This window comes from Panthera leo, chromosome B1 (genome assembly GCF_018350215.1).
Source record: "Panthera leo isolate Ple1 chromosome B1, P.leo_Ple1_pat1.1, whole genome shotgun sequence".
NCBI lineage: Eukaryota > Metazoa > Chordata > Mammalia > Carnivora > Felidae > Panthera > Panthera leo.
The window spans coordinates 133,005,772-133,033,451 of NC_056682.1; the positions used below are offsets into that span (position 1 = coordinate 133,005,772).

The 27,680-nt window shown below is 37.6% G+C and overlaps 1 protein-coding gene across 1 annotated transcript; it reads left to right on the forward strand.

The window, feature by feature from the left end:
- HSD17B13 (hydroxysteroid 17-beta dehydrogenase 13) lies at positions 1 to 27,680 on the forward strand. Its single transcript, XM_042933972.1, has 7 exons — positions 1 to 300; positions 5,506 to 5,613; positions 7,159 to 7,290; positions 15,707 to 15,813; positions 17,862 to 17,999; positions 21,320 to 21,436; positions 26,584 to 27,680. Exons 1-7 carry the CDS (start codon positions 91 to 93, stop codon positions 26,672 to 26,674), a joined length of 903 nt encoding a protein of 300 aa, XP_042789906.1. The 5' UTR covers positions 1 to 90; the 3' UTR covers positions 26,675 to 27,680.

Sequence of the window (27,680 nt, forward strand, 5' to 3'; positions counted from 1 at the left end):
CACAGCTCTCCCCTGGACCTTTGTGCAGAAGGTGGCTCTTAGCTGCGGGTAGACAAGGATTGAGCCAGAGAAGGAGTACAGAGCAGAGCCATGAATATTATCTTCGATCTCCTCCTTCTTCTGCTCACCATCATCTACTCCTATTTGGAGGCATTGGTGAAAATTTTCATTCCCCAAAGGAGAAAATCTGTGGCTGGGGAGACTATCCTCATTACAGGAGCCGGACATGGAATAGGCAGGTCGACTGCCTATGAATTTGCAAAACGGAAGAGCAGACTGGTTCTGTGGGATATTAATAAGGTAATGGATTCATTTGCCCCATCTTTTAAAGTCATAAGTAAGGCATATGTTTCGAAAATTATTTGACTTAGCATCTGTGTACCTTTGTATTTTTCTTTTTTAATGTTTAATAGCTAACGTCCCTGGTGCCTTATTCTACATGTATTGGGGTGGTTTGACGAAGGGAACATAAATGAGAACTAAGCAGTGATTTTTTTATGCCATGATATTTAAGTTGATAACACAGATTCGGGAGCCAGGCTACTTCCAAGCTTCCAGTTTCCTTATCTTTGAAATGAAGATAATACCTCACAGGATGGGTAATAACAGGTGTTAGCAAACTCTGGCTAATGGAACAAACCTGGTCCTTGGGCAGGCTGTTGAGCTAGCAATGTTTTTTACCTTTCTTAAGGGTTGTCAAAGCAACAAGCAAATAAAGAAACAAAGAAGAACATCCAACAGAACCTCTTATTGCCTCCACTCCCACCCACACAATCCTAAAATATTTACTCTCTCTCAGTTTACAGGAAAAGTTTGTGGACTCCTTGGCAAGAGGATTAAACAAGTGAATTTTATGCACTTAGAACAATGTCTGTCCATACTAAACATAAGCCATTTTAAAAACAACAACAGCAACATGCAGTGGGTCAGGCTTTCTCTTGAGCATTCATATTTTTCTTTGTAAACATTATATTAGCTACTCAAAAATAAAACTGAAATTTTGTATCATTTCCCCTACACTTGTGAATTCTGGAAGTCCATAAAAATAATACACAGAAAAATGTGACAGGATTTTTAGGTTGGAAAAACTGTGAAGTTTTTTTAAGAATCAGATTTTTGGGGCACCTGGGTGGCTCAGTCAATGATGCATCCACCTTTGGCTCAGGTCATGATCTCATGGTTCATGGGTTTGAGCTCCACATCGGGCTCTCTGCTGTCAGCACAGAGCCCACTTGAGACCCTCTGTCACTCTCTCTCTGCCCTCTCCCCATCCATGCTCACTCTCTCAAAAATAAATAAACATGAAAAAAAAAATCAGATTTTCCACAGATCACAGTGAGATTTTAATGGCCATTATATTACTACTCTCTGATGTTCTTTGCTGTCATGTCCAGTTGTCCTATTTCTTAAAGCCTTCAAAAATGTCATTTTGGGGCACCTGGCTGGTGCCCCAATCAGTCGGTAACGTGTACCTCTTGATTTCAGGGTTGTAAGTCCAAGCCCCATGTTGGGTGTAGAGATTACTTAAAAATAAAATCTTTAGGGGCACCTGGGTGACTCAGTCGGATAAGCATCCAATTTTGGCTCAGGTCGCGATCTCACAGCTCATAGGTTCAAGTTCCACGTCAGGCTCTGACAGCTCAGAGCCTGGAGCCTGTTTCAGATTCTGTGTCTCCCTCGCTCTCTGCCCCTCCCCTGTTCGTGATCTGTCTCTGTTTCTCAAAAATAAATAAATGTAATAAAAAAATTTTTAAATAAATAATCAATTTAAAAAATTAAACAACAAAAAAAAGAACAAAAGACCTGGCAGGTGGCATTTCTCTTCCCTACTTCCTCCTCCCCCCACCCAGCCAAGATCGCCCAACACTGGTGGGAAACAGCTCCAACACTCTCCATATAACTTTTTAACGCTGCTTGCCCTGAGTGAGTCTGAGATGCCTGAGGGATATTCTGGTGAAGATATCTAATATGTGGCTGTATATTTAAATTAAAGAGCTTTGTGTTAAAGATATATAAACTCGAGGGGTGCCTGGGTGGCCCAGTTGGTTGGGTGTTAGACTTTGGCTCGGGTCATGATCTTGTGGTTTGTGGGTTCAAGACCTGCATCATTCTCTGTGCTGACAGTTCAGAGCCTGGAGCCTGCTTCAGATTCCATCTCCCTCTCTCTGCCCCTCCCCCACTCACACTCTGTGTCTCTCAAAAATAAATAAATGTTAAATTTTTTTTAAATAAAATCTTTAAAAAAATAAGTCACTTGATCTTAGAAAAGTAGTTCTTCTCTGGTTCTTTCCAGACAGTAAAGAATACTGTACAAGGAAAAGTTGATACATTTTGTATAACATACACAGGCATTTAATAGATGAGTTGATATACAGGGAAGTGATTTGGCATCAGTTGGTCCTTGAAGAGATTCCAATGAGCTTTCTAGAAGGGGAAAGATTTACAAATTGAGAAAACTGCTGTCTGCTGTTCTTAGGCATTAATGAAAGAAAGAAAGAAAGAAGAGAAAAAAAAGAAAGAAAGAAGTATAAATCCAGGAAAAAGGCTTGATAAAATATAACCTTTTAATCTCTTTCTAGATATGTGTTTGGGAGAGATGACTGATATTTATTACATTTTTTAATTTTTTTATTTAAAAAATTTTTTTAATATTTATTTTTGAGAAAGAGAGAGGGAGAGAGAGAGTGAGCAGGAGAGGAACAGAGAGAGAAGGAGACATAGGATCCAAAGCAGGTTCCAGGCTCTGAGATGTCAGCATAGACACTTAACTGACTGAGCCACCCAGGTGCCCTATTGATTACATTTTTTTTAATTCCAGTGACAAGGAATAAAAATGACTTATTTAAGATTCTGCCTGAAGGATGAGTCACCTAACCTCATAGGGTATCTTTGAATCCCTGAATTTTATGGTTAAACAATGAAGGTATTAAGGGCACCTGCATGGCTCAGTTGGTTAAGCAACCAACTCTTGCTTTCAACTTGAATAATGATTTCCTGGTTTGTGGGATTGAGCCCCAAGTCTCTGCCCTGACGGAGCCTGCCTGAGATTCTCCCTCTCCCTCTCTCTCTTCCCCTCCCCCACTTGCATGTGTGAGTGTGCTCTCGCTCTCTTTCTCTCAAAAAAAAAAAAAAAAAAAAAAAAAAAAAAAACTTAAAAACCAAACATTCAAGGTGTTAAATGATTCACTGTAAGGCTATAAATGTAACTCAGATCTCCTTCAACCTGTGGAAGGTGCCAGCTCTCTTGGTTATGGCTGACTTCTTTTGCCTTAGAGTCATGTTAGCAGTGTGCCCTCATTCAATCTAAACTGTTGCTTTAGGAACACTCTGAAAAGTGGAGTCACTGCAAACTGGGGTTGAGGTTACAGCAAATATTTTTGCTTACAAAAAAACAAGACATTACATTTTGTAATTCTCTAGCTCGGGTAGAAGACTGACACATTATTAATTCTTTAATCAAAGCATCTGATGAAAGCTCTGGTCATGAATTCTCTCTACTGACCATGAGTCTAGAGACAAAAAAATGCATGGTGGTTCTTGTAATCTGACTATGAGCAAGCTACGTCTAAATTGGTGAAAGAAAGGGGCACCTGGGTGGCTCAGTCGGTTAAGAAACTGACTTCGGCTCAGGTCTTGATCTCACAGTTCGTGGGTTCGAGCCCCGCATTGGGCTCTGTGCTGACAGCTCAGAGCCTAGAGCCTGCTTCGGATTCTGTCTCTCTCTCTCTGCCCCTCCTCCACTTGTGTTCTCTCTCTCTCTCTCTCTCAAAAATAAATAAAATGTAAAAAAAAAAAAAAAAAATTAAAAATAAATAAATAAATAAATTGGTGAAAGAGCTCCTCTCCTCCCTCTTTACTCCTCTGAAAGCCCCAAAAGGCTATGAGGGGATATTGGCTCTGTGACTTTGTGTCCTAATGTCTGTGAGGGTCTGTTCTTTGGGATTTCAGGCTGCTACTCTGGGGCTGAGCCTGAGGTAGTGGAATATGAAGGACCCAAGGGAGGCAGCACTGGCTAAGGGAACCACTTGCCACTCATTCAGGGACCACCTCAAGTAACAGCCGCACTGTGAACATCCCGGTGTGAGAAAAGGGCTTTCAGGCGGCCTTGCCTCTTCATCACAGGGAAGAATCTACAAATTGTGAGAGGAAAAAATGTAATTAAAAAAATTTTTTTAATGTTTATTTTTCAGAGAGAGAGACAGAGCATGAGCATGAGCATCAGCATGAGCAGGGGAGAGGCAAAGGGAGACACAGAATCCAAAGCAGGCTCCCCACTGTCACCACAGAGCCGGAACTATGAGATCATGACCTGAGCTAAAGTCAGATGCTTAACCGACTGAGCCACTGAGGCACCCCAAAAAGTGTAATTTTTAAAACCTTATAATCTCTGTAAAATCAACAGATGTCAAAACTTGAAAAGAATTCTAGTTTTCTGGAAATACAGATCAAGAAACATCAGGACAGTTTTATCTTAGGAAAAAGGTCTTTGAATTTAGGCTGAAAAAAAGTTTCTCTACATCCATGTCTTGGGTTTCTGCATACAAAGTTACTATAAACTTATTATATGTATGAAGTTGTTACATAGATGAGACTCTAGCTGTGGCCTTTGCCCATTTTCACTCCAAAACACTTGAACATAATATTATATCACCAAGAGTGGTAGCATTGCCTCCCTAGGAAAGGCTTCCTCGAATAAGGATCCTTCTTTCTCCTTCCCTCCTAGTGGCTTAAATCAGAATCATCAAGAAAAGTATGACAGGCAGAGGCATATGGTTTAAAATTACCACTAGTTTAGAATTGCTACCTGGTGCTTTACTGCTACTATATGGTTGGTGCTCAACAACAATTTGACAATCTGTCAAATGAAAAGCTGAATTTTCTTTTCTTCTATGTACCCCAACACCTCCATTCATGACCCCACAAAGAGCAACATCTTTCAAGCATGTTCTTCTGTCTATGAGAATAGTCTGCTTTAAAAAAACTGCCTCTTGAGGAACCTCTAACCCAAGATAAAAAGCTGGAAAAACATGAAGGGTGTTTGGTTTGGTTTGTTTTGTTTAGATGCAGAATGGCTGTTGAGAATGTAGTCAAACAAGATAAAAACCCATATCTAGTATGAGCATTCACTGGCAGAAACACCACATACACTCCCTTTGCAAGTTAGGCAGGCAGTGTTTCTCATGAAGCTTTTGTACAAACAAGGAGGACATTTTGGACATGAATTTTAATCTTTTATTTGTTTATTTATTTATTTATTTATTTATTTATTTTTAAAGTAGGCTTCATGTCCAGTGCAGAGCCCAGTGTGGAGCCCAACATGGGGCTTGAACTTGCAACCCTGAGCTCAAGACCTAAAAGGAGAGCAAGAGTCAGATACTTACCCTGAGCCACCTAGACATCCCATGAATTTTAATCTTTAAAGAAATGTCTTCTCCAAGTCTTTCTCCCTTTGTCTTGTCCCCTAACTGACCTACATCTTTCTACATTTGTTTTTTCCAATTACAGCACGGTGTTGAGGAAACAGCAGCTGAATGCAGAAAACTGGGGGCCACCGTGCATGTATCTGTCGTAGACTGCAGTAGCCGAGAAGACATTTATAACTCTGTAAAGCAGGTGAGATTTCAAACTACAAATCCCTTCAAATAATTTTGTATCTATTTCCATGGACAGTGGAAAGATTCTTTATGGCTGCCTGATTTAAATTCTATTTTAGCCTCTGCTAACTAAGGTGGTTGTATGAATAAGGAAGGATATACATTTCTTTCCTTGTATAGAACCCACTCAACTCTGCCTATTATTATTATTTCATATTACTAACCAATTTCTTTCTGATCAGAAGTTTGAGCAGTGGTATAGAGTGACAGAGAAGAGATTCATCACCAGGAGAAAGAATCACTTTCTTAGTTTTATCTTAATCCTATTACTTTTGCAGTAATTCCTTTTTTTTTTTTCTTTATTTTCTCTATGGTATTTTATTTATGTTGCCAGTAATCTAGTCTTCGATAGAAAATGTAATGTTATAGGGGCACCTGTACCCCAATGTTTATAGCGGCACTCTCAACAATAGCCAAATTATGGAAAGAGCCTAAATGTCCATCAACTGATGAATGGATAAAGAAACTGTGGTTTATATACACAATGGAATACTACGTGGCAATGAGAAAAAATGAAATATGGCCTTTTGTAGCAACATGGATGGAACTGGAGAGTGTGATGCTAAGTGAAATAAGCCATACAGAGAAAGACAGATACCATATGGTTTCACTCTTATGTGGATCCTGAGAAACATAACAGAAACCCATGGGGGAGGGGAAGGAAAAAAAAAAAAAAAAAGAGGTTAGAGTGGGAGAGAGCCAAAGCAGTAGAGACTGTTAAAAACTGAGAACAAACTGAGGGTTGATGGGGGGTGGGAGGGAGGGCAGGGTGGGTGATGGGTATTGAGGAGGGCACCTTTTGGGATGAGCACTGGGTGTTGTATGGAAACCAATTTGACAGTAAATTTCATATATTAAAAAAAAAAAACAAAAAAAAAAACAAAAAAAAAAACTGTGTTGCTGGTGTTAACATTTTTTTAATCAACCGAACAGCAATTAAATATATAGAATAAATGGTAAAAAAAAAAAAAAAAAAAGAAAATGTAATGTTAGTAATTATTGTAACAATTTTTAAAAGAGTAAATATCAAATGAACCGAGCACTCTGATAAACTACTGCATCCTTTAATTTCATCTCTACAATAACTCTATTAACCTCATTTGACAGATGAGCAAACTGAGATTTTGCTCTGCTAAGGAGGAGTTAAGCCAGTCCACGATCATATAATTAGTAGGTGGTAGAAACAAGACTACTCAGTTAGCACTATAAAAATGTTTGATCAGAACCAATATATCAATTAATCAACACGAATATTAATTCACTTTATAGATAAAGTTTAAAAATCTATGATTTACATAATATGAAAATTCAGATGTTAAAAAACATAGTTTCTCCTAACTTTATGACAGTGTTCTCTTTGCATCCACTTTTTGGACTAAAGCTCTTTCCAGCCTGAACTCTGAGATTTCTTATCAAGTGGAATAAAGAATCTAATTCGTGGATTACATCAGCCCCAAAACTTTGAGTTTCTATAACATACCCAGTAATTTTTTTCCCTTCACAGGTAAAGAAAGAAGTAGGAGATGTAACCATCTTGGTGAATAATGCTGGGGTAGTATATCCAGCTGACCTTCTTAGTACCAAGGATGAAGAGATTACCAAAACTTTTGAGGTCAACATCCTAGGACATTTTTGGGTGAGTGTGAGAAACATTTCTGGTTTGTGCATGTCTGACTCATCCTCTTAAGGTACATGAAATTTGTAATTGAGTTCACACCTTTATATTTGCCTAAAATCAAGAATTACCAAATTAATTTGAGTGGAAGAGTCTCTGAGAGAAGGACACAGAGTTTGAAGAGACACAACTCACCAGAATGTAGGCTAGTTGGTCTGTCTTATCCACCAGAATTTAACACAAAACATGGCATGGATGGACCAAGTGCTCAAAAAATACTTGTGGAGTTTTGCTAAGGGTTGTCAGTATACATTTTTTCAGTACTTTAGAGGAAATATATACAATATACATTCACTTGTGACCTCATGTCATGGAATTTTAGAACTGAAAGGACAACATAAATCACTACTTCTATGTATGTAGGGGTTGGACATTTTCTGCACGGGACTCAGATAAGCTCTAGATCCATGCTGGAACTTAGATAGATGGCTCTACAAACCTCTTGTAGTTGGTTAGTAGAAGACTGAAATATACCTTTGTAGAAAACATTTCTATGGATTAATCTTACAGTGCCCCAATATCAGTGTAGAGCAAATCTGGATTCTGGAAGAGAGAAGAAAATAGATATGTTCTTTCCATCTTCCCCAACCCCTCACACATGGTAATGAGGATTGATTATTATGACCACAAAAGTACATAGAGACCTCCTGTGTTAGTTGTCTATAGCTGCATAACAAATTTATTAAAATTTAGTGGCCTGAGTTGAGACGGTGGAGTAGTAGGGGGACACTATGCTTGCCTCATCCCTCGAACTCAGCTAGATAAATATCAAATCATTCTGAACACCCAAGAAATTGATCTGAGGACTCAGAGAACAAACTGCACAAATAGAGGGAGAAAAGAGGCCACATCATGGAAATAGGGACAGACTTCAGTGAGCAGCACAACATCCACAGTGGAGGTTTGAGCTGCTTACACCAAGCCTTGTCCATCTGTGCTCTGCAGGTATTTTTATATGAGGGCAAGTATACCTGAGAGCCAGAGCAGCAGTGGGCCCCTCCCCAGAAGACCAGCACAAACCCCCACATGCACCAAGTCTACTGACCATAGAGTGCTGCAAAGCCTTAGCTACAGTGGAAATAAGTTCTGTCCTCTTTTAACAAGAAGACCAAACCATATTAGTTGAAACTCACCTCACAGTGGACAAGGTCCAAATACTCCCCACTGAAGGCAAGGAAAAACTCTGCAGTGTACTGACCTGAGGGAAAGAGCATCCAAAACACAACAGCGGAGTGTGCATAGCATACATTAGAAACACTTCATGAAGCACCAGAACCTGGACCTCTTCTTAATAAAGCCATTACTCTCAGGAGTAGGAAACATAACAGGCTTTTCTAACACAGAGAAGAAAACAAAGATCTAGACAAAATGCCAACACAGAGGAATTCATTCCAAAAGAAAGAACAAAAAAGGTCATGGCCAGGGATCTGAAACAGGTATAAGTAATATGCTTGACTCATAATTTAAAACAACAATGAAAAGGATACTAGCTGGGCTTGAGAAAAGCATAGAAGACACCAGGAGTCCCCTACTGCAGAAATAAAAGACCTAAAAGCTAGTCAAGCCAAAATAAAAAATGCTATAACTGAGATGCAAACATGACTGAATGTAATGACTACAAAGATGGAAGAAGCAGAGGAATGAGTAAGTGATATAGGAGATAAAATTATGGAAAATAATTAAGCTAAAAAGAAGAGGGAAAAAAATATTGGATCACAAATGGAGACTTAGCAAACTCAGCAACCCCATAAAGCATAATAGTATTTGCTTCATAGGAGTCACAGAAGAAGAAAGAAGGGAAAAGGGCAAAAGGTTTATTTGAGCAAATTTTAGCTGAAAACTTCCCCAATCTGGGGAAGGAAAAACATATCCAAATCCAGGAGGCACAGAGAACTCCCATCAAAATCAATAAAAGCAGGCCAACACCAAGACATATCATAGTAAAATTTGCAAAATACTGAGATAAGGAAAAAATTCTAAAAGCAACAAGGGAGATAATCCCTAACTTACAAGGGAAGGCAAATAAGGTTAGCAGCAGATCTAGCCATAAAAACTTGGCAGGCCAGGGGCGCCTGGGTGGCTCAGTCGGTTGAGCGTCCGACTTCGGCTCAGGTCATGATCTTGCGGTCTGTGAGTTCAAGCCCCGCATCAGGCTCGGTCTGTGAGTTCAAGCCCCGCATCAGGCTCGTGCTGACAGTTCAGAGCCTGGAGCCTGTTTCAGATTCTGTGTCTCCCTCTCTCTCTCTGACCCTCCCCCGTTCATGCTGTCTCTCCCTGTCTCAAAAATAAATAAACGTTAAAAAAAAATTAAAAAAAAAAAAAAAAAAAAACTTGGCAGGCCAGAGGGAGTGGCATGGTATATTCAACATGCTGAACAGGAAAAATATGCAGCCAAGAATACTCTATCCAGCAAGGCTGCCATTCAGAACAGAAGGAGAGATAAAGAGTTTCCCAGACAAACAAAAACTAAAAGAGTTTGTGACCATTAAACCAGCCCTGCAAGAAATATTGAAGAGGACTCTTTGAGTGGGAAAAAAAGACCAAAAGCAACAAAGACTAGAAAGGAACAGAAAAAAATCTCCAGAAAGAATGACTTTACAGATAACACAATGGCACTAAATTCATATCTATCAATAATCACTCTGAATGTAAATGGACTAAATGCTCCAATCAAAAGACATAGGGTATCAGAATGGATAAGAAAATAAGACCTATCTATATGCTGCATACAGGACACTCATTTTAAACCTAAAGATACTTCCAGATTGAAAATGAAGGAATGGAGACCCATTACCAAGCTAATGGACATCAAAAAAAAAAAAAAAAAGCCAGAGTAGTCATACTTATATCGGACAAACTAGATTTTAAACCAAAGACTGTAATAAGAGATGATGAAGAGCACAGTATCATCATATAAGTCTACTGCCAACAAGAAGATCTAACAATTATAAATATTTATGCCCCAAATTGAGAACACCCAAACATATAAATAACATAACATAACATAACATAACATAACATGACATAAAGAAACTCATTGATAATAATATAATAATAGCAGAGGACTTTAAACCCCACTTACAACAATGGACAGATCATCTAAGCAAAAAAATCAATAAGAAAACAATGACTTTGAATGACACAATGGACCAGATGGTCTTAACAGATATATTCAGAACATTTCATCCTAAAGCATCAGAATACACATTCTTTTTGAGCACACATGGAATGTTTTCCAGAATAGATCACATACTGGGTCACAAATCAGGCCTTAACAAATACAAAAAGATTGAGATCATACCATGCATATTTTGTGACCACAACACTATGAAACCTGAAATCAACCACAAGAAAAAACTTGGTAAGAACACGATACATGGAGGTTAAAGAACATCCTACTAAAGAATAAATGGGTTAACCAGGAAAGTAAAGAAGAAATTAAAAAAATACATAGAAGCAAATGAAAATGAAAACATGATGATCCAAAACCTTTGGGATGCAATAGTCATAAGAGGGAAGTATATATCAATACAGGTCTATCTCAAGAAGCAAGAAAAATCTTGGGTGCCTGAGTGGCTCAGTTGGTTAAGCGTCTGACTTCAGCTCAGGTCATGATCTCACAGTTTGTGAGTTCAAGCCCCGCATCGGGTTCTGTGGTGACAGCTCAGAGCCTGGAGCATGCTTCTGATTCTGTGTCTCCTTCTCTCTCTGCCCCTCTCCTACTCATGCTCTCTCTCTCTCTCAAAAAAAAAAAGAAATAAACATTTAAAAAAATCTTTTTAAAAAGCAAGAAAAATCTCAAATATACAACCTAACCTTACCTGTGAAGGAGCTAGAAAAGGAATGAAGCCTAAAAGAAGGAAATAATAAAAATTAGAGCAGAAATAAATGATATAGAAACAACAGAAAAGAACAGTAGAACAGATCGATGAAACTAGAAGCTGGTTCTTTGAAAGAATTAATAAATTGATAAACTTCTAGCCAGAATTATCAAAAAGAAAAGAGAAAGGACCCAAATAAATAAAATCACGAATGAGAGAGGAGAGATCACAACCAACACTACAGAAATACACACATTTAAAGAAGAATATCATGAAAAATTGCATACCAACAAATTGGGCAATCTGGAAGAAATGAAGAAATTCCTAGAAACATATAAACTACCGAAGCTGAAACAGGAAAAAATAGAAAACTTGAACAGACCCATAGCCAGACAAGAAATTGAATTAGTAGTCAAAAATCTCCCAACAAAAAGGGATGTCTGGGTGGCCCAGTTGGTTAAGCGTCCGAATCTTGATTTCAGCGTAGGTCATAATCTCACAGTCAGTGGGTTTGAGCCCTGCATCGGGCTCTGCATTGACAGCAGGGAGCCTGCTTGAGTTTCCCTCTCTCCCACTCCCTCTGCCTCTCCCCTGCTTATTCTCTAAATAAATAAATAAATAAATTTTATTTAAAAGATAAATAAATAAAAAGATTTTTAAAATTTCCCAACAAACATAAGTCCAGGGCCAGATGCCTTCTCAGGGGAATTCTACCAAACACTTAAAGAAGAGTTAATACCTATTCTTCTCAAAGTGTTCCAAAAAATAGAAATGGAAGGAAAACTTCCAAACGTATTCTACAAGGCCAGCATTACCTTGATTCTAAAACTGAAGACCCCATGAGAAAGGAGAACTACAGGCCAATATCTCGAATGAACATGGATGCAAAAATTCTCAACAAGATACTAGCAAACTGAATCCAACAATACATTGAACGAATTATTCACCATGATCAAGAGGGATTTATATGTGAGATGCAGAGGTGGTTCAATATTCATGAATCAATCAACATGATATACCACATTAATAAAAGAAATGATAAGAACCATATTATTCTCTCAATAGAAGCAGAAAAAGCATTTGACAAAGTATAGCATCCATTCTTGATAAAAAACCTCAACAAAGTAGGGATAGAGGGAACATACCTCAACATCACAAAGGGACCCACAGCTAATATCATCCTCAATGGGGAAAAACTGAGAGCTTTTCCTTTAGGGTCAAGAACAAGACAGGGATGTCTGCTCTCTCCATTGTTATTTAACATAGAACTAGAAGTCCTAACCTCAGTGATCAGACAACAAAGAGAAATAAAAGACATCCCAATCAGCAAGGAAGAAGTCAAACTTTCACTATTCGACATGATACTCTATGTAGAAAACCCGAGGGGCACCTGGGTGGCTCAGTCAGTTGAGTGTCCGACTTTGGTTCAGGTCATGATCTTGAAGTTCATGAGTTCAAGCCCCACATCGGGCTTGCTGCTGTCAGCACAGAGCCCTTTTGGGATCCTCTGTTCCCCTCTCTCTGTTCCTCCCCCACTTGTGCTCTCTCAAAAAGAAATAAACATTAAAAAAAAATAAGATGAAACCCAAAAGACCCCACCAAGAAATGGCTAGAACTGAGACATAAATTCAGTAAAGTTGCAGGATGCAAAATCAACATACAGAAATCTGTTGCATTTCTATACACCAATAATGAAGCAGCAGAAAGAGAAACCAAGGAATCAATCCCATTTACAATTGCACCCAAAACCATAGGATACCTAGGAATAAACCTAACCAATGAGGTAAAATATCTGTCCTCTGAAAACTACAGAACATTTTTGAAAGAAATTGAAGAAGACAAAGAAATGTTAAAACATTCCATGCTCAAGGATTAGAAGAAAAATATTGTTAAAATGTCTGTACTATCCAAAGCAATCTTCACGTTTAATGGAATCCCTAACAAAATATTACCAGCATTGTTTGCAGAGCTAGAACAATCCTAAAATTTGTATGGAACCACAAAAGACCCTGAACAGCCAAAGCAATCTTGAAATAGAAAAGTAAAGCTGGAGCCATCACAATTATGGCTTTCAAGCTATATTACAAAGCTGTAGTCATCAAGACCATATAGTACTGGCACAAAAACAGACACATAGATCAGTGGGACACAATACAAAATCCAGAAATGGACCTACAACTATATGGTCAACTAAACTTCGACAAACCTGTTAAGAATGTCCAGTGGAAAAAAGATAATCTCTTCAGCAAATAGTGTTGGGAAAACTAGACAGCAACACGCAGAAGAATGGAACTGGACCATTTTTTTACACCATACACAAAAACAAATTCAAAATAGATGAAAGGCCTAACTATGAGACAGGAAACTATCAAAATCCTAGAGGAGAACATAGGCAGCAACCTCTTTGACCTTGGCTGTAGCAACTTCTTACTAGACATATTTCCAGAGACAACGGGAAAAGAGCAAAAATGAACTACCGGGACTCATCAAGATAAAAAGCTTCTGCACAGAGGTGCCTGGGTGGCTCAGTCAGTTGAGTGTCTTGATTGCTCAAGACATTGATTGACTCTTGATTTCTGCTTAGGTCATGATCCCAGGATTGTGGGATTGAGCCACGGGGCAAGCTCTGTGCTGAGTGTGGAGCCTGCTTGAGATCCTCTCTCTCTCTCCCTCTGCCCTTCCCCCCCTACTCTCTCTCTCTTAAAATAAAAATAATACAATAAAATAAAAACTTCTGTACAGCAAAGAACACAATCAACAAAACTAAAAGGCAGCCTACTGAATGGTAGAAGATGTTTGCAAGTGACATATCAGATAAAGGTTTAGTATCCAAAATCTATAAAGAATTTAGCAAACTCAACACCCAAAAACACAAGTAATCCAGTTAAGAAATGGGCAGAAGATATGAATACACATCTTTCCAAAGAAAACATACAAATGGCTAACAGACACATGAAAAGATGCTCAACTTACTCATCATCAGGGAAATGCAAATCAACACTAGGAAGATATACCACCTCATATTCTGTCAGAATGGCTAAAATTAACAATACAAGAAACAACAGATGTTGGTGAAGATGTGGAAAAACAGGAACCCTCTTGCACTGTTGGTGGGAATGCAAACTGTTGCAGCCACTCTGGAAAACAGCATGGAGGTTCCTCAAAAAGTTAAGAATAGAACTACCCTGTAATTTAGCAATTGTGCTACTAGGTATTTAGTCAAAGGATACAAAAATACTAATTCAAAGGGGCACATGAACCCCGATGTTTATAGCAGCATTATCAACAATTGCCAAACTATGGAAAGAGCCCAAATGTCCATTGACTGCTGAATGGATAAAGAGGATGTGATGTATATATACACAATGCAATATGACTCAGCCATTAAAAAGAATGAAATCTTAGCATTTGCAATGACATGGATGGAGCCAGAATGTATTATGCTAAGCAAAATAGTCAGAGAAAGACAAATAACATGATTTCATTCATATATGGTATTTAAGAAATGAGACAGGTAAACATAGGGGGAAAAAGAGAGAAGCAAACCATAAAACAGACTTTTTTGTTATTATTTTGAGAGAGAGAGCAAGAGCATGAGCAGGGGAGGGGCAAAGAGAGAGGGAGAGAGAGAATCCCAAGTAGGCTCCATGCTCAACTTGGAGCCTGACACAGGGGAGATGGGTGGGGGATGGGTTAAATGGGTGATGGGCATTAAGGAGGGCGCTTGTTGGGATGAGCACTGGGTGTTATATGTAAGTGATGAATCACTAACTTCTACTCGTTAAAACAAACAAAAATAATTTAAAAAATTAGTGGCTTGAGGCAACAATAAGTGTTTATTTTCCTTTCACAGTTTCTATGGGTCAGAAATTTGGGAGTGACTTGGCTTCCCAGTTCTGGCTCTATGAATTTGCATAGGGTCCATAGGGTGTGTTTATAAAATTCTCATAAAATATTATTAATATTTCTCACAAAACAGTAAAAGCTTTTTGGAAATAAAGAAAGACTTTTTATTTCCTGTAACATCAATATATAATACATGATGTTGCAAATAGGGAGATACTAAATCTATTCATGATGGATAATGATTGTAAATCAGGACAGAACTCAGCTGTTTCTAGTTAACTTGCTATAGTTACACATGATTTCAGCTCTTCTCATTAGAATGGTAAAGCCCCAAACTAAGAAAAAAAGTTACATGATACCAGACTACCATAGGAAATCTTCTCAGTTCTGAAAACTCTGAATTTTTCCCTTGATATTATTGTTCATATGATATATCCATAAAGGAGATATTTGATTGCTTCTGAAGGCAAGACAAAGGAATATTAAGATGAGTTCTTAGCATGTGATATTCAGTGCACAGCCCTCAATGCCAATTTAAACAAATAGATTTCAATCTTTTTCATTTCTGTAGAAGTAATCATGAAATCTTGACACATATTCCATTTCATCACAAAAGTCTCAAATGCTCTTTTTTCTTAAAAATAAAACTACCTACTTTAGAAACTTAACACCTGTGCCATTGTTTTTTTCTTTCTTCAATGATCTTTAAGATCACAAAAGCACTTCTTCCCTCAATGATGAAGAGAAATCATGGCCACATCGTCACAGTGGCTTCAGTGTGTGGCCATGGGGTGATTCCATATCTTATTCCATATTGGTAAGTATTATTTTCCAGCAATGCCATATAGATAGATGGATGGATACATACATACATAATATGTACATACACACTCACATACTTTTAAGGGCTTATTAGACCTTAGATTCTAATCTTCATAGCAGGGTTATCTATGAAACTGGTTGTAATTGTTTAAAATATTTTCAGATTTCTGAAAACTCCTCTGTAAAGCAATGAAATGTAATGCCATGCTTCCATCATATCCTGGAATGAGTACACGTTGATAAAAGAAACAGGGAACCCACGGACTAAGAAGCAAAACATACAGAAGTCCAAATGAACATAAATGTATGCCATAGCCTGCATGCCCAAGATAAGCTGATTAGGGCGACCCCTGAATCAAAACATTTTCCAGTATTCTCGTGCCATGAAAGATTGTGTGTGTGTGTGTGTGTGTGTGTGTGTGTGTGTGAGAGAGAGAGAGAGAGAGAGAGAGAGAGAGAGAGAGAGAGAAGAACAGAGACAGAGACAGAGAGATTAAGAGAAACCATCTACCTGATTAAAAGATGCAGATAGTACACTCCATGATCTACCAAGGACACAAAGAGAAAAGGTTGAGAGGCCCTGAGGATACACTATTTGTAAAATATCTTTTCCTTATAAACTTCTTCAATGGCATCTCATTTCCTTACTTCTGCTTTATATCAACTTCATAGAAAAATTTAACTTGCTAACATTTGGTCCAGTTCTTTTTGTAACAGTCAACACATGAGTATCAGTGGGAGGGTGTAGGGGTGCATAATTAATGGATTTATTATTTACTTGTACATAATGGTTAAGGTTAAACTGAGTCATGGACAAAATTACTTCTGACACTGAATGTGGTCACAGACATGGCTACATTTCAATGAAGTTAAGGGGTCATTGCACAGACATACGGTGTTTCAAGCTGTCTCTACCATCTTTTTTTTAATGTTTACTTATTTTTGAAAGAGAGAGTGAGTGGGGGAGGGGCAGAGAGAAAGGGAGACACAATCTGAAGCAGGCTCCAGGCTCTGAGCTGTCAGCACATCTTAAAACACAAGTAAGAATTTCACAGATTAAACATTTGCTATTGTTTTAAGGTTTAGAAATGTGGAATCCCAATATAATAATACTTTTCCGTTTTCTCTTCTCCCTTAAGAAAGCAGCCAGTCTTTAACTTTACTGTTCTTCTTGTCACCTGGGTCAAAACTACAATGAATAGGGGCACCTGGGTGGCTCTATCAATTGAGCATCCAACTCTTGATTTCAGCTCATGTCACCTGCCTTTAGAAACGAGAAAAATCAGGGGTGCCTGGGTGACTCAGTCGGTTAAGCGTCCGACTTTGGCTCAGGTCATGATCTTACGGCTAGTGGGTTCCAGCCCAATATCAGGCTCTGTGCTGACAGTTCAGGGCCTGGAGCCTGCTTCAGATTCTGTGTGTTCCCTGCTCTCTGCCCCTCCCCCGCTCATGCTCTGTGTGTGTCTCTCTCTCAAAACTGATTAAAAGAAAAAAAATCAGAAAATCAAAGAAGATAAAGTGATATGCTGAAGGCTGCACACACAACACACATCACCTAAGGTCTTTTTACTCCAGATTTTCACAATTAAGAAGCCAAAGTGGCCTCCAATGTCAAAAGAGAAACTAGCAACTAAGTTAACAAGAGAGGAGAAATGTATACAGTCCCACAGAAGTTTCAGTGTAGATATTAGTTACGTAGTTTTTCTAAATACGTCTTTCCTGATTCATATTTTTCAAAATAAAACAGCAATTAAAACTGATTAGGCAAGAGTTTGAAGACTGAATGGAAAACCTTACCTGTAGGGTGGAAAAGTAAGCAGTAAGCCAGTTAATACATTACTAGGATTTGTTCTATTGCTATCATCGCTAAGTAAGAAACTGGTACATTTAAGAAAAAGTAAATGAAAATTGATGACCAAGTGGAAGATTTGGAAAATTGGCTTCTACTTATTCTCGAACCAAATCAGCATTGCCTTCTTACAGAAAGCTGGAGAATGTGTTTCACTGTACCTTAGCTAACAATGGTGGGTAATTCTCTTACAGTTCCAGCAAATTTGCTGCTGTTGGCTTCCACAGAGCTCTGACATTAGAACTTGAAGCCTTGGGAAAAACTGGAATCCAAACCTCGTGTCTCTGCCCAGTTTTTGTGAATACTGGGTTCACCAAAAACCCAAGCACAAGGTGAGGTCAAAGTCAAGTCAGGATGAAAATATGGCATGAGAAATTGACCTGAAAACTGTAGGAGGTTTTTAGGTGGGTCAACTGAAAAAATAGAAAAAAAGTGAAAAAGGAAAAATGTTTTTTTTTAATGTTTATTTCTTTTTGAGAGAGAGACAGATCGGGAGTGGGGTAGGGGCAGAGAGAGGGAGACACAGAATCTGAAGCAAGCTCCAGGCTCCAAGCTGTCAGCACAGAGTCTGATGCGGGGCTCAAACTCACAAACTGTGAGATCATGACCTGAACCGAAGTTGGATGCTTAAAAGACTGAGCCACTCAGGCACCCCAAAATGTTTTTCTTAATGTTGTATTGCCTTTTTCACTTTGAAATGAGATGAACAAAGGGAAAAAATTCATTGAGGACTGGCAGGAGTGACCAGCTACCAATGATTTAGGCAATTGGGGTTTATTTGTGATCAGGTTAAAGGTTCAACACACTCAGGTGCCAAGAGGGAGTGAAGGGGTGAGGCAGGCTGGAGAGGTGTGCTTTTTTTTTTTTTTTTTGCTTTTTTTTAATGTTTATTTATTTTTGAGAGAAAGAGAGAGCACAGGCAGGGGAAGGGAAGAGAGAAAGAGGGAGACGGAGAATCCAAAGCAGGTTCCAGGCCCTGAGCTGTCAGCATGGAGCACAACGTGGGGCTTGAACTCACCAACCGTGAGATCATGACCTGAGCCAAAGTCAGATGCTTAACCAACTGAGCCACCCAGGCACCCCAGTGTGCTTTTTTTTCTTTAAGTTTATTTATGCATTCATTCTGAGAAACAGAGAGAAAGAGCATAGGGGGAGGCACAGAGAGCAAGAGGAAAGAGAGAATCCCAAGCAGGCTCCTAGCTGTGCTGTTAGCACACAGCTGGACACAGGGCTCAAACCCACAAACCATGACATCATGACCTGAGGCAAAATCAAGAGTCAGACACCCAACCGACTAAGCCACTCAGGCGCCCCTGGATAGATGTGCTTAGGGGATGTCAAGAATGTCCTCTCCTGGAAACCCACTCCCAAGATGAGCGATACCTAACATCTCCCTCTCCCATTTGTGGTTCATCCTCCTCAAATAGAGTATGGAAAGGTACTTTTCCATTTTCCACAGTGCTAGCATGAAGTACTCCAATATCTTTCAAACTTGTCCTAAGAATCATCACCTATGCTTCCATAAACAATAAATGTTCTTAGGGTCTTCCTTAGAGATTCTGATTCAGTAGGCTGCGATGAGCTCCAAGAATGAGTTGTTTTGTTTTGCTTTGCTTTACAAGCATACCTACCAGGTGAGTCTGGAGACAGGTTTGGAAAACATTGATGTATTAAATATAATCACAGTATTTGATTACCACCTTGATTACCATTTGATTACCATTACCACCTTGTCCTCTGTGAAAGTGCAAATATTCTTAGAAGCAGCAATAAATTGAGTCCCTAATCCTTTAGTCAAGGTGAACTTCTATGACAACTTTGTCTCTGGTAAAGGAGGATTTGAGACCATAAGAGAGGAGAAATTGGTCCTGAAAGGAGAGTAAAAAGGCAGAAAGGTGAGCAGAAAGGTGCTAAAATTAAGATACCTTCTTCACAAATTTGCCTCAATTCTGGTATTTTTCTGCTGCAGGCTAATAAAATCTGAAGCCAGTTTATTTCTGGAGGGGAATTAGTCCTAAATACATTCATTCAAAAGAGCTAACAGATTCTCCTTTAAGCTTAGCCTCATTTGAAGCTATCAACCCTGAACTCTGAATTATCTGGGTTGTCTCTGGAGCTGTGGTCACCCCCTGGCAGGGGAGTCCTTAATAGTGTTAGGCCATAGATATTTAGCAGTAATACAATATTTAAGTAAATACTATGGTACGATTGGGACTCTGGGCTCAGTTTTCTTAAAAAGCAAACTGGGCCTAATAAAAACCCTCCTGGGAAGCATTTAAGCTTAGTGTATGCCAAGAGAACCAGATACACTGGTAGGGAAGGCACAATAGATGAGAAGAGTAGGCTAATAAGATCCTAGGTGGTATGGATGCCTGGGAGCAACCCCAGAGTCTGACAGCCAATGCTGAAGATGTGGGATTGATTACACCCAGACTGCTGGATTCTGAATATTCCTCAGCAAAAGCTAAAATGTCCATAAAGTGAGGTTTGGCTCAGAGACTGGGTTGATGAAACCAGCTAGGAAAAATCAGGGAGACAAAAGGCAGAACCCAATAATTTAGAGAGGTATTGATTTGTATTACTCTCTGCTGGCTTACTACTCAATGCCATGGAAACCTCAATCACATAATAACCTGTAGTATATCACAGAATATGTCAGGGAAGGAAGTTATAAAATTCATTAACTGCTTACTTAACTCTTCTACACAACCTTTTTATTCACTGGCCGTTCAGCCCATGCCTGGACATCTTCATTTTGATGCAACACTTCCAATCCATTTACATTTTAAACTCTAATCATCATCTTGAACTAATGGGCATTCTACACTGGGCCTGTGGTTATGAATAAATATTCAAGAACCCATGTAGGGGCACCTGGGTGGCTCATTTGGTTGGGTGTCCACCTCTTGATTTTGGCTCAAGTCATGATCCCAGGGTCATGGGATCAAGCCCTGCATCAGGCTCGAGCTAAGCATGGAGACTGCTTGAGATTCCCTGCCCACACCTCTCCCCTGCTCTCTCTAGAAAGAAAAGAAAAAAGAGAAAGAAAGAAAGAAAGAAAGAAAGAAAGAAAGAAAGAAAGAAAGAAAGAAAGAGAAAGAAGGCCCATGTACACAGTCTTCAGTATAAGCAAGGCTATATACCTCCAGTAGCAATGCTATACTCCCTGTGCACTTCTGGAACTCTCATTAAATTGCAGTATAGGTGATTCAGAGGTGGATCTCAAGTACTGAATGCCTTCAAATCCAGCTTTATGGGATAACTCCAGAAGAAAGAAAGTATGCTTAGCAAAGCTTTGTATTAAATAAGCCCCGAAGAAAGACGTCAGATGTTTCCTTTCTGTCCCATGAGTAATCCTACCCACCATTCTTCCTTGCCTCTTCACGTCTGTCATTTAATTCCTCTCCACCCTTTTGATATTTTGACTGAGTGAGCCATAAAACATGCATACCTGGTGTGAAAGTTTAAGACTGTGATAACAAAACATTCCCATGGCATGGGGGGGGGGGGGGAGTTGGTGGGGGCAGGTGGTGTTTGTGCAGTGAATCCTGGAACCTTTTAAATCCTAATTTGGTGATATAAGTTAATTTTCCTGCCTTTGTTAATTAAAACAACAACAAAAAGAACCAAACTTTTTTCTTCTTAATCATAGACTATGGCCTGTATTGGAGACAGATGCAGTTGCAAGAAGCTTGATAGATGGAATACTTACCAATAAGAAAATGATTTTTGTTCCATCATATATCAATCTACATCTAATACTAGGAAGGTAAGTACAGCACAAAACATCTAAAATGCTAAAACACCAGTGGAACTATTGTCATGATGAAGAGTCTTTCAGTTGTGAAAGTTGCTGTGGAAACTCTCTGTGCCTGAGGAGAACGGTTACATTGTCTCTGTTATTTCCTTATTCAATCTATAAAAAAAAGAATGATTCATTTGCTCTAACATCTCAGTTTAATCTTTGCCAGAGACTATTCCAACTGAAGGAAACACAGTTGCAAGAGAACACAGTATCGTTAAAAATAAAGGGTCTATTTAAAAGCCTGCTGGAGTTTTGACTGAAATTGCATTGAATCTATTGATCAATTGGGGGAGAAATAACATTAACAATTTTGAGGCTTTCAATCCAAGAAAACAAAGAACGCAAAATATCTTTCCATTTTGTTCTTTTATCTTCTTCAATATCTCCACACAACATTTTATAGTTTTCAGTGTAAAAGTCTTACACAGCTTTTATCAGGTTTATCCCAAAGCATTTCATGTTTTTGATGGTATTTCAAAAGGCAGTTAAAACAATTTTTCTATTTCCCATTGTTTGGTGTTGGTGAGTGTGTTTGATTTTTGCATTTTATCTTGTATTTTAGCAACCTTGCTAAACTCATCTCTAGCAGTTTTTTGTAAATTCTAACGGATTTTTTTTACAGACTATTTTAGATGATAGTATTGTCGGCAAATAAAGACCCTTTTACTTCTTTTCCAATCTGTATGGTTTTTCTTCTTACTATATGACACTGGCTAGAACTTTGCATGCAATGTCACATAGGATTGGTGAGAGCACACATCCAAGCAGTCTTCTTGAGCTTAGAAGAACAGTACTCAGTATTTCACAGTTAAGTATAATGTTAGCTGTAGATGTTTTTTCATAGATGCTTTTTATCATGTTGAGGAAGTTCCCTTCTGTTACTATTTTGATGAGAGTATTTACCAAGAGTAAATATCAGTTGTCAAATGCTTTTGCTGATGATATTAAGATCATATGTTCTTTCCATTTTAGTTTGTTGATATGGTGAACTACACGGATTCATTTTAAAGAATAAACCACCCTCGCATCGTAATGTCTTTGTCTGATATTGCATCCTGATAATATTGACTTCATAGAATGAGTTGGAAAGTACGCCCTCTTCTTCTCTTTTCCAGAATAGCTTGTGTGGTATTGGCATTATTTCTTCTTTAAACATTTGGAGATTTCACCAGTGAAGCCATCTAGGCCTGGTGCTTTCTTTAAGGGCAAGTTCTTAACTATAAATACAATTTCTTTAAAACCTATAGGGCTTTTCAGGCTGCTTATTTCTTCTTGGTAATGTGTGTCCTTCAGAGAATTTGTCCATTTCATCTAAGTTGTCAAATTCATAGGCATAAATTTATTCAAAATCTTCCCTTATTGTACTTGTAATATGTTTAAAATGTCTGATTCCTGATATTGGAAATTTATATTTTTATTTTTCTGTTCTCATCAGTCTATCTAGAGGTTTATCAATTTAGTGATTTTTCCAAAGAACTAGCATTTGGTTTCTTTTATTTTTTTATCTATTTTTTGTGTGTGTGTTCTATTTCACTAATATCTGTTCTGATCTTTATTATTCCTTTTATTCTATTATTCACTTATTGGGTTTTCTTTTTCTAGTTTGTCAATGTAGAAACTGAGTTCATGGATTTTTTTTTTTTTTCTAGCATAGGCACTTAATGCTATAAATTTCCCCCTGTGTACTGTTTTTAGTTCTGTCCCTCAAATTGTGACATTCTATGTTTTCATTTATATTCTGTTAAAATGCTTTCTAATTTCCCTTTTGTATCATGGTTTACTTAGAAATGAATTTTTTAGTTTCTAACTTTTTGGAGATTTTCTAGACATTTTTCTGATTTCTAATTTAATTAAACTTTGTATGACTTGAATGTTTTAAATTTACTGAGACATGGTTAAGTTCAGAACATGGTTTATCTTGGGAAGTGTTCCACATGCACCCAAAAAGAATGAGTATTCTGTATTGTTGAGTTTTCTATAAATGTCAGCTTATGTCAAACTGGTTGATAGTGTTGTTCAAATCTTCTGTATTTTTCGCTGATTTTCTGTTTATTTTATCAATTATTGAAAGGAGGCTCAAAATCTGTAGCTATTGTGAATTTGTCTATCTTCTTTGCTTTTCTTTCCATTCTCACTTCATGTATTTTGAAGCCTTTTATTATGTGCATAAGCAATTAGGATTATTTTGTCCTCTAAATGAGTTAACTACTTTGTCATGTTGGAAGTGACCTTGTTTATCCTTGCTATGAAATCTACTGATATTAATATAACCATTTCAGCTTCTTTATATTATCTTACTGAATCTTTTTCTGTCCTTTTACTCTTTTTCTGTCCTTTTACTCTCTCTTTTACTCCTATTTGTTTCCTTATGTCTGAAATGTGCTTTTGTAAGCAGTATAAAGGTGTTTGTTGTGGTTTTTTTTACTCTAATTTGACAATCTATCCCTTTTAATAGGGGGTATTTAGACTCTTTACATTTAATATGATTATTGATATAGTTAGATCTAAAACTTACTTTAAAGCTTGCTATTTGTTTTCTGTTTATCCCATTTAATCTTGGTTCCTTTTTTTCTCTCTGCCTCCTTTTGGTTTGATTGAATACTTTCATGTTTTTATTTTATTTCCTTTGGTGGCTTATTAGCTATAATGCTTTGTTTTGTTACTTTAGTTATTGCTTTAGGGTTCATAGTATGCATCTTTAACTTATCACAGCCAATCTCCAAATGATATTATACAACTTCATGTACAGTCTAAGAACCTTACAATGGTACACTTCTATTTCTCCCTTCCTACTTTAGGCTATGATTGTTGTACATTTTACTTTGACTACATAGTTTTTGTTTGTTTAAACAGCCAATATCTTTTTAAAGAGATTTAAATAACAAAGAAAATTCTTAAATGTTCATCCATGTGGTTAATATTTCTAGTGCTCTTTATTCATTTGTATAGATCCAGACCTCTATCTGGTATCATTTCCCCTCTGCCTGAAGGGTATCCTTTAACAGTTTCTCAGGGAAGTTCTGCTGGTTATGAATTCTTGCACCTTTTGTATGTTTAACAAACTCTTTATTTTGCCTTAAGTTTTAAAAGATACGTTCACTGATCTAGGTTGGCAGATTTTTGTCTTTCGGTACTTAAATGATATTCTCTACCACCTCCATGATTTCCATATTATCTCTGCTAGAGGCTGTTCTATCATTTTTAAAGGAACACAATATAATAAAGTGATTAGGAATGAAGGTTCCACCTAAGATCAAAAACCACTTATCCACTTACCAGTTCTTTGACCATGGATAAGCTATTTAGCCTCTATGGCCTCATATTTTCCATATATAAAATGGGGATGGTGATAATACCTCCTGTCTAAGCATACCATAAGAATAAAATAACATAACGCAAGGAAAGCCCCTGCCATTAAAAAAGACACAGAAGTCAGATGTTAAGGGTTTAGGAGGTAGAACTTACATAGAATTCTAGGACGAGGGGTGCTTGGCTGGATCAGTTGGTAGAGCATGCAACTCTTGATATTGGGGTTATAAGTTCAAGCCTCACACTGGGTGTAGTGATTACTTTAAAAGGCCTTTAAAAAAAATGCTAAGAAGAAGTAGGATTATTTACCCAGAGGAGATAATCTCTCAGCTTTCTTCTGAGGGACAGTTTATAATAAATTGAAATTATATCAATGAGAACTATACAAACTTGATAAGCCCTTGGGTCATTTTGAAACAAATCCATATAAACTGCTAATTTGGAATAGACCAATTCAAGAACAGTGGACAAACTGCATTGCTGCGTCAATTTCAATCTTCCATTTTAGCTTAAATAGACTAACTTAAATTAGCCTAACCTTGACCTCATAGCAACATCATCTCAAGAGTTGACTAAGTGTTTTGTTGCCAAGCAACAATAGGAAATGAGTTTTGTGGGATTCCTCATCTCTTGGGGCTCAAACCAGGTCATATTAATGTAGAAAAAATCAAAATCATAGAATATTTGCATATGAACAAGAGAAGGAGCATCCCTATCCTGTCAGAGTTGGAGAATAAGTATTCCTGTACAATAAACAAGAGTCTCAAAATCTTTGGTACTATTGTGAAGCTGTCATGGTGGTTTGTTACTGAGCAACTGGGAAATATAGTTAATATTCTCCACATAAAATTCCTTTTACAGACATAGACAATTTTGTGAGCAGATGCAAGTATTAACATGGAGGTTTCCTTGTGAGAATAGTTACAAGTCATGTACAAGTTCTCTTATATTCGTCTTTCTCTCAGCCAGAACTTCCCTGCCTCTCTGCTTATTCATCCATCTTCCACTCTACCTAAGGCAAGGATGTAAATCTTGCATTAGTCAACAATACCAAAGTATTTTTCAATATGACTTTCTTTGCACATGACTACATCTGCTTTATTATATTCACATGTTGGCCCTTCCTTTCATCTGCCTGCTCAAATCTTACCCATCCTTGAACACTTTTGAAGTTTCCCTTCACTATTCCAGCCCATATTAATCCTCCTCACAGTTATAGTCCTTAATTAGAGAAGGCTAATATTTTTTAATAATTATTTCAAGGTGATCTCTCATCTCATTTTAGCCTCTCCGTTCAACAATAAGCTCCTCAGGCAGGAGCTGTTTTTCGAGGACTTTTGTCTACCTTATTATAAAGTACATAATGTATATTCAGTAAATAGTTAAGGAGGGGTGGAGGGAAGGATGGAGTGGGTTCTGGTGGTGTCTCTCTGTGAATGCTTAATATCAGGGTTCATGGACAGTTTCAGCAGTAAGTCCAGACCTTCAGTTTCAGATCTTTATCACATATAATCTCATATAAGATTTTACTAATATGAGGAGGCTTGAAGAGTGGTATATATCAGTGCTTTCCTTATATATCTATAGTATTTGAATGATGAATATTAAAACACACACACACACACACACACACACACACACACACACAAAGGAAAGAGAGGTTGCTGTGAAGGAAGAAAGGAAGAACAGAGAAAGATTAAATGCAAACCAGATAACTCTCAAGGTATCCTAACTGACGACAAAAAAGAACTTTGGTGTCAAAAATTTTTAATTGAAAACTTTTCTACTTTTTTCCCATACAGATTTCTTCCTGAACGTGCCTTGGCAGCTATAAATCGTTTACAGAATATTCAATTTGAAGCAGTGATTGGCCACAAAACCAAAAAGAAATGAGTAAACGAGCTCCAGCCAGAAATGCAGCTTAATGATGTAAATCTAAGTTTAGAATTAATGCTTCAAAGCTTTATTTCACATTTTTCAATAATGTTAATAATAAAAACATTGGTTTGACATTAGCAGCAGTCAAATGAACAAGACTAATTACCTGTCTTTCTCAAGAATATTAATGTAGTTTTACTAGTCAGATCCATTTTTCATTCCACACCTCTTAAAAACTTTTATGCTTACATAAACATACTTAAAAGGTAATTTTTCTTTAAGAGATTTTATTTTTTTTCTTTCTGCTAACGGGGGAACAAAGCTACCTCTCCAAAAGTAAACACAAAGAGAACTTATTTACACAGGGAAGTTTGAAGACCTTATCAACATGCACACAGTGTGAGATAGCAGTTAGAAACAAATTTAAACAGGCGACTGTGCTCCAAAGGACAGAGAGGTTATTTCTATGAAATTCAACATTTGGAATCTTTCTCTAGCTTCTCCCTTTTTCATCAGCCCAAAACAGTGCAACGGTATCCTATGGTTTCTTGTTTGATTCTGTCCTTTATATAGGTCTTATATATCCACTAAGAGTGGGCCCTCCATACTTTCTGTCCTTTTCATAATCTCTTAAAATACTATGACACTACAAAAGGTGACCCTCTCTTGAATCTCTGAATATCTAAAATTTTAACCTCATGATATCTCTTTCTTTATAGTTTATGCTTTCACATATCATTGGTACCAGATATGTTTAGATAGTTTTGAGCTTCAAAATGGAAACTAACGCTGGAAAAGGAATTAGGCTGACTACCTAATACTAGACGATGGATCTGACAGGAGAAAAAGAGTGGTCTCTTTTTTTAATAGAGAAGAAATCTGATTCCCACCACATCAAGACTAATCTTGTTTTTATGTTTTTCTCATATGTAAGAGACTGCTTTTACATCAACTATCCTCCTGTTTTTCATTAAAAACAAATGATGAAAAATAAACCATTAATAAAAACAATTTATTGAAA

Excerpts from the sequence above, each read along its gene's own strand:
- HSD17B13 (XM_042933972.1), top strand. The coding sequence starts at position 91 with ATGAATATTATCTTCGATCTCCTCCTTCTTCTGCTCACCATCATCTAC. Across the intron at positions 15,814-17,861 it reads CCATATCTTATTCCATATTG|TTCCAGCAAATTTGCTGCTG; the intron begins GTAAGTATTATT and ends ATTCTCTTACAG. Across the intron at positions 18,000-21,319 it reads ACCAAAAACCCAAGCACAAG|ACTATGGCCTGTATTGGAGA; the intron begins GTGAGGTCAAAG and ends TCTTAATCATAG.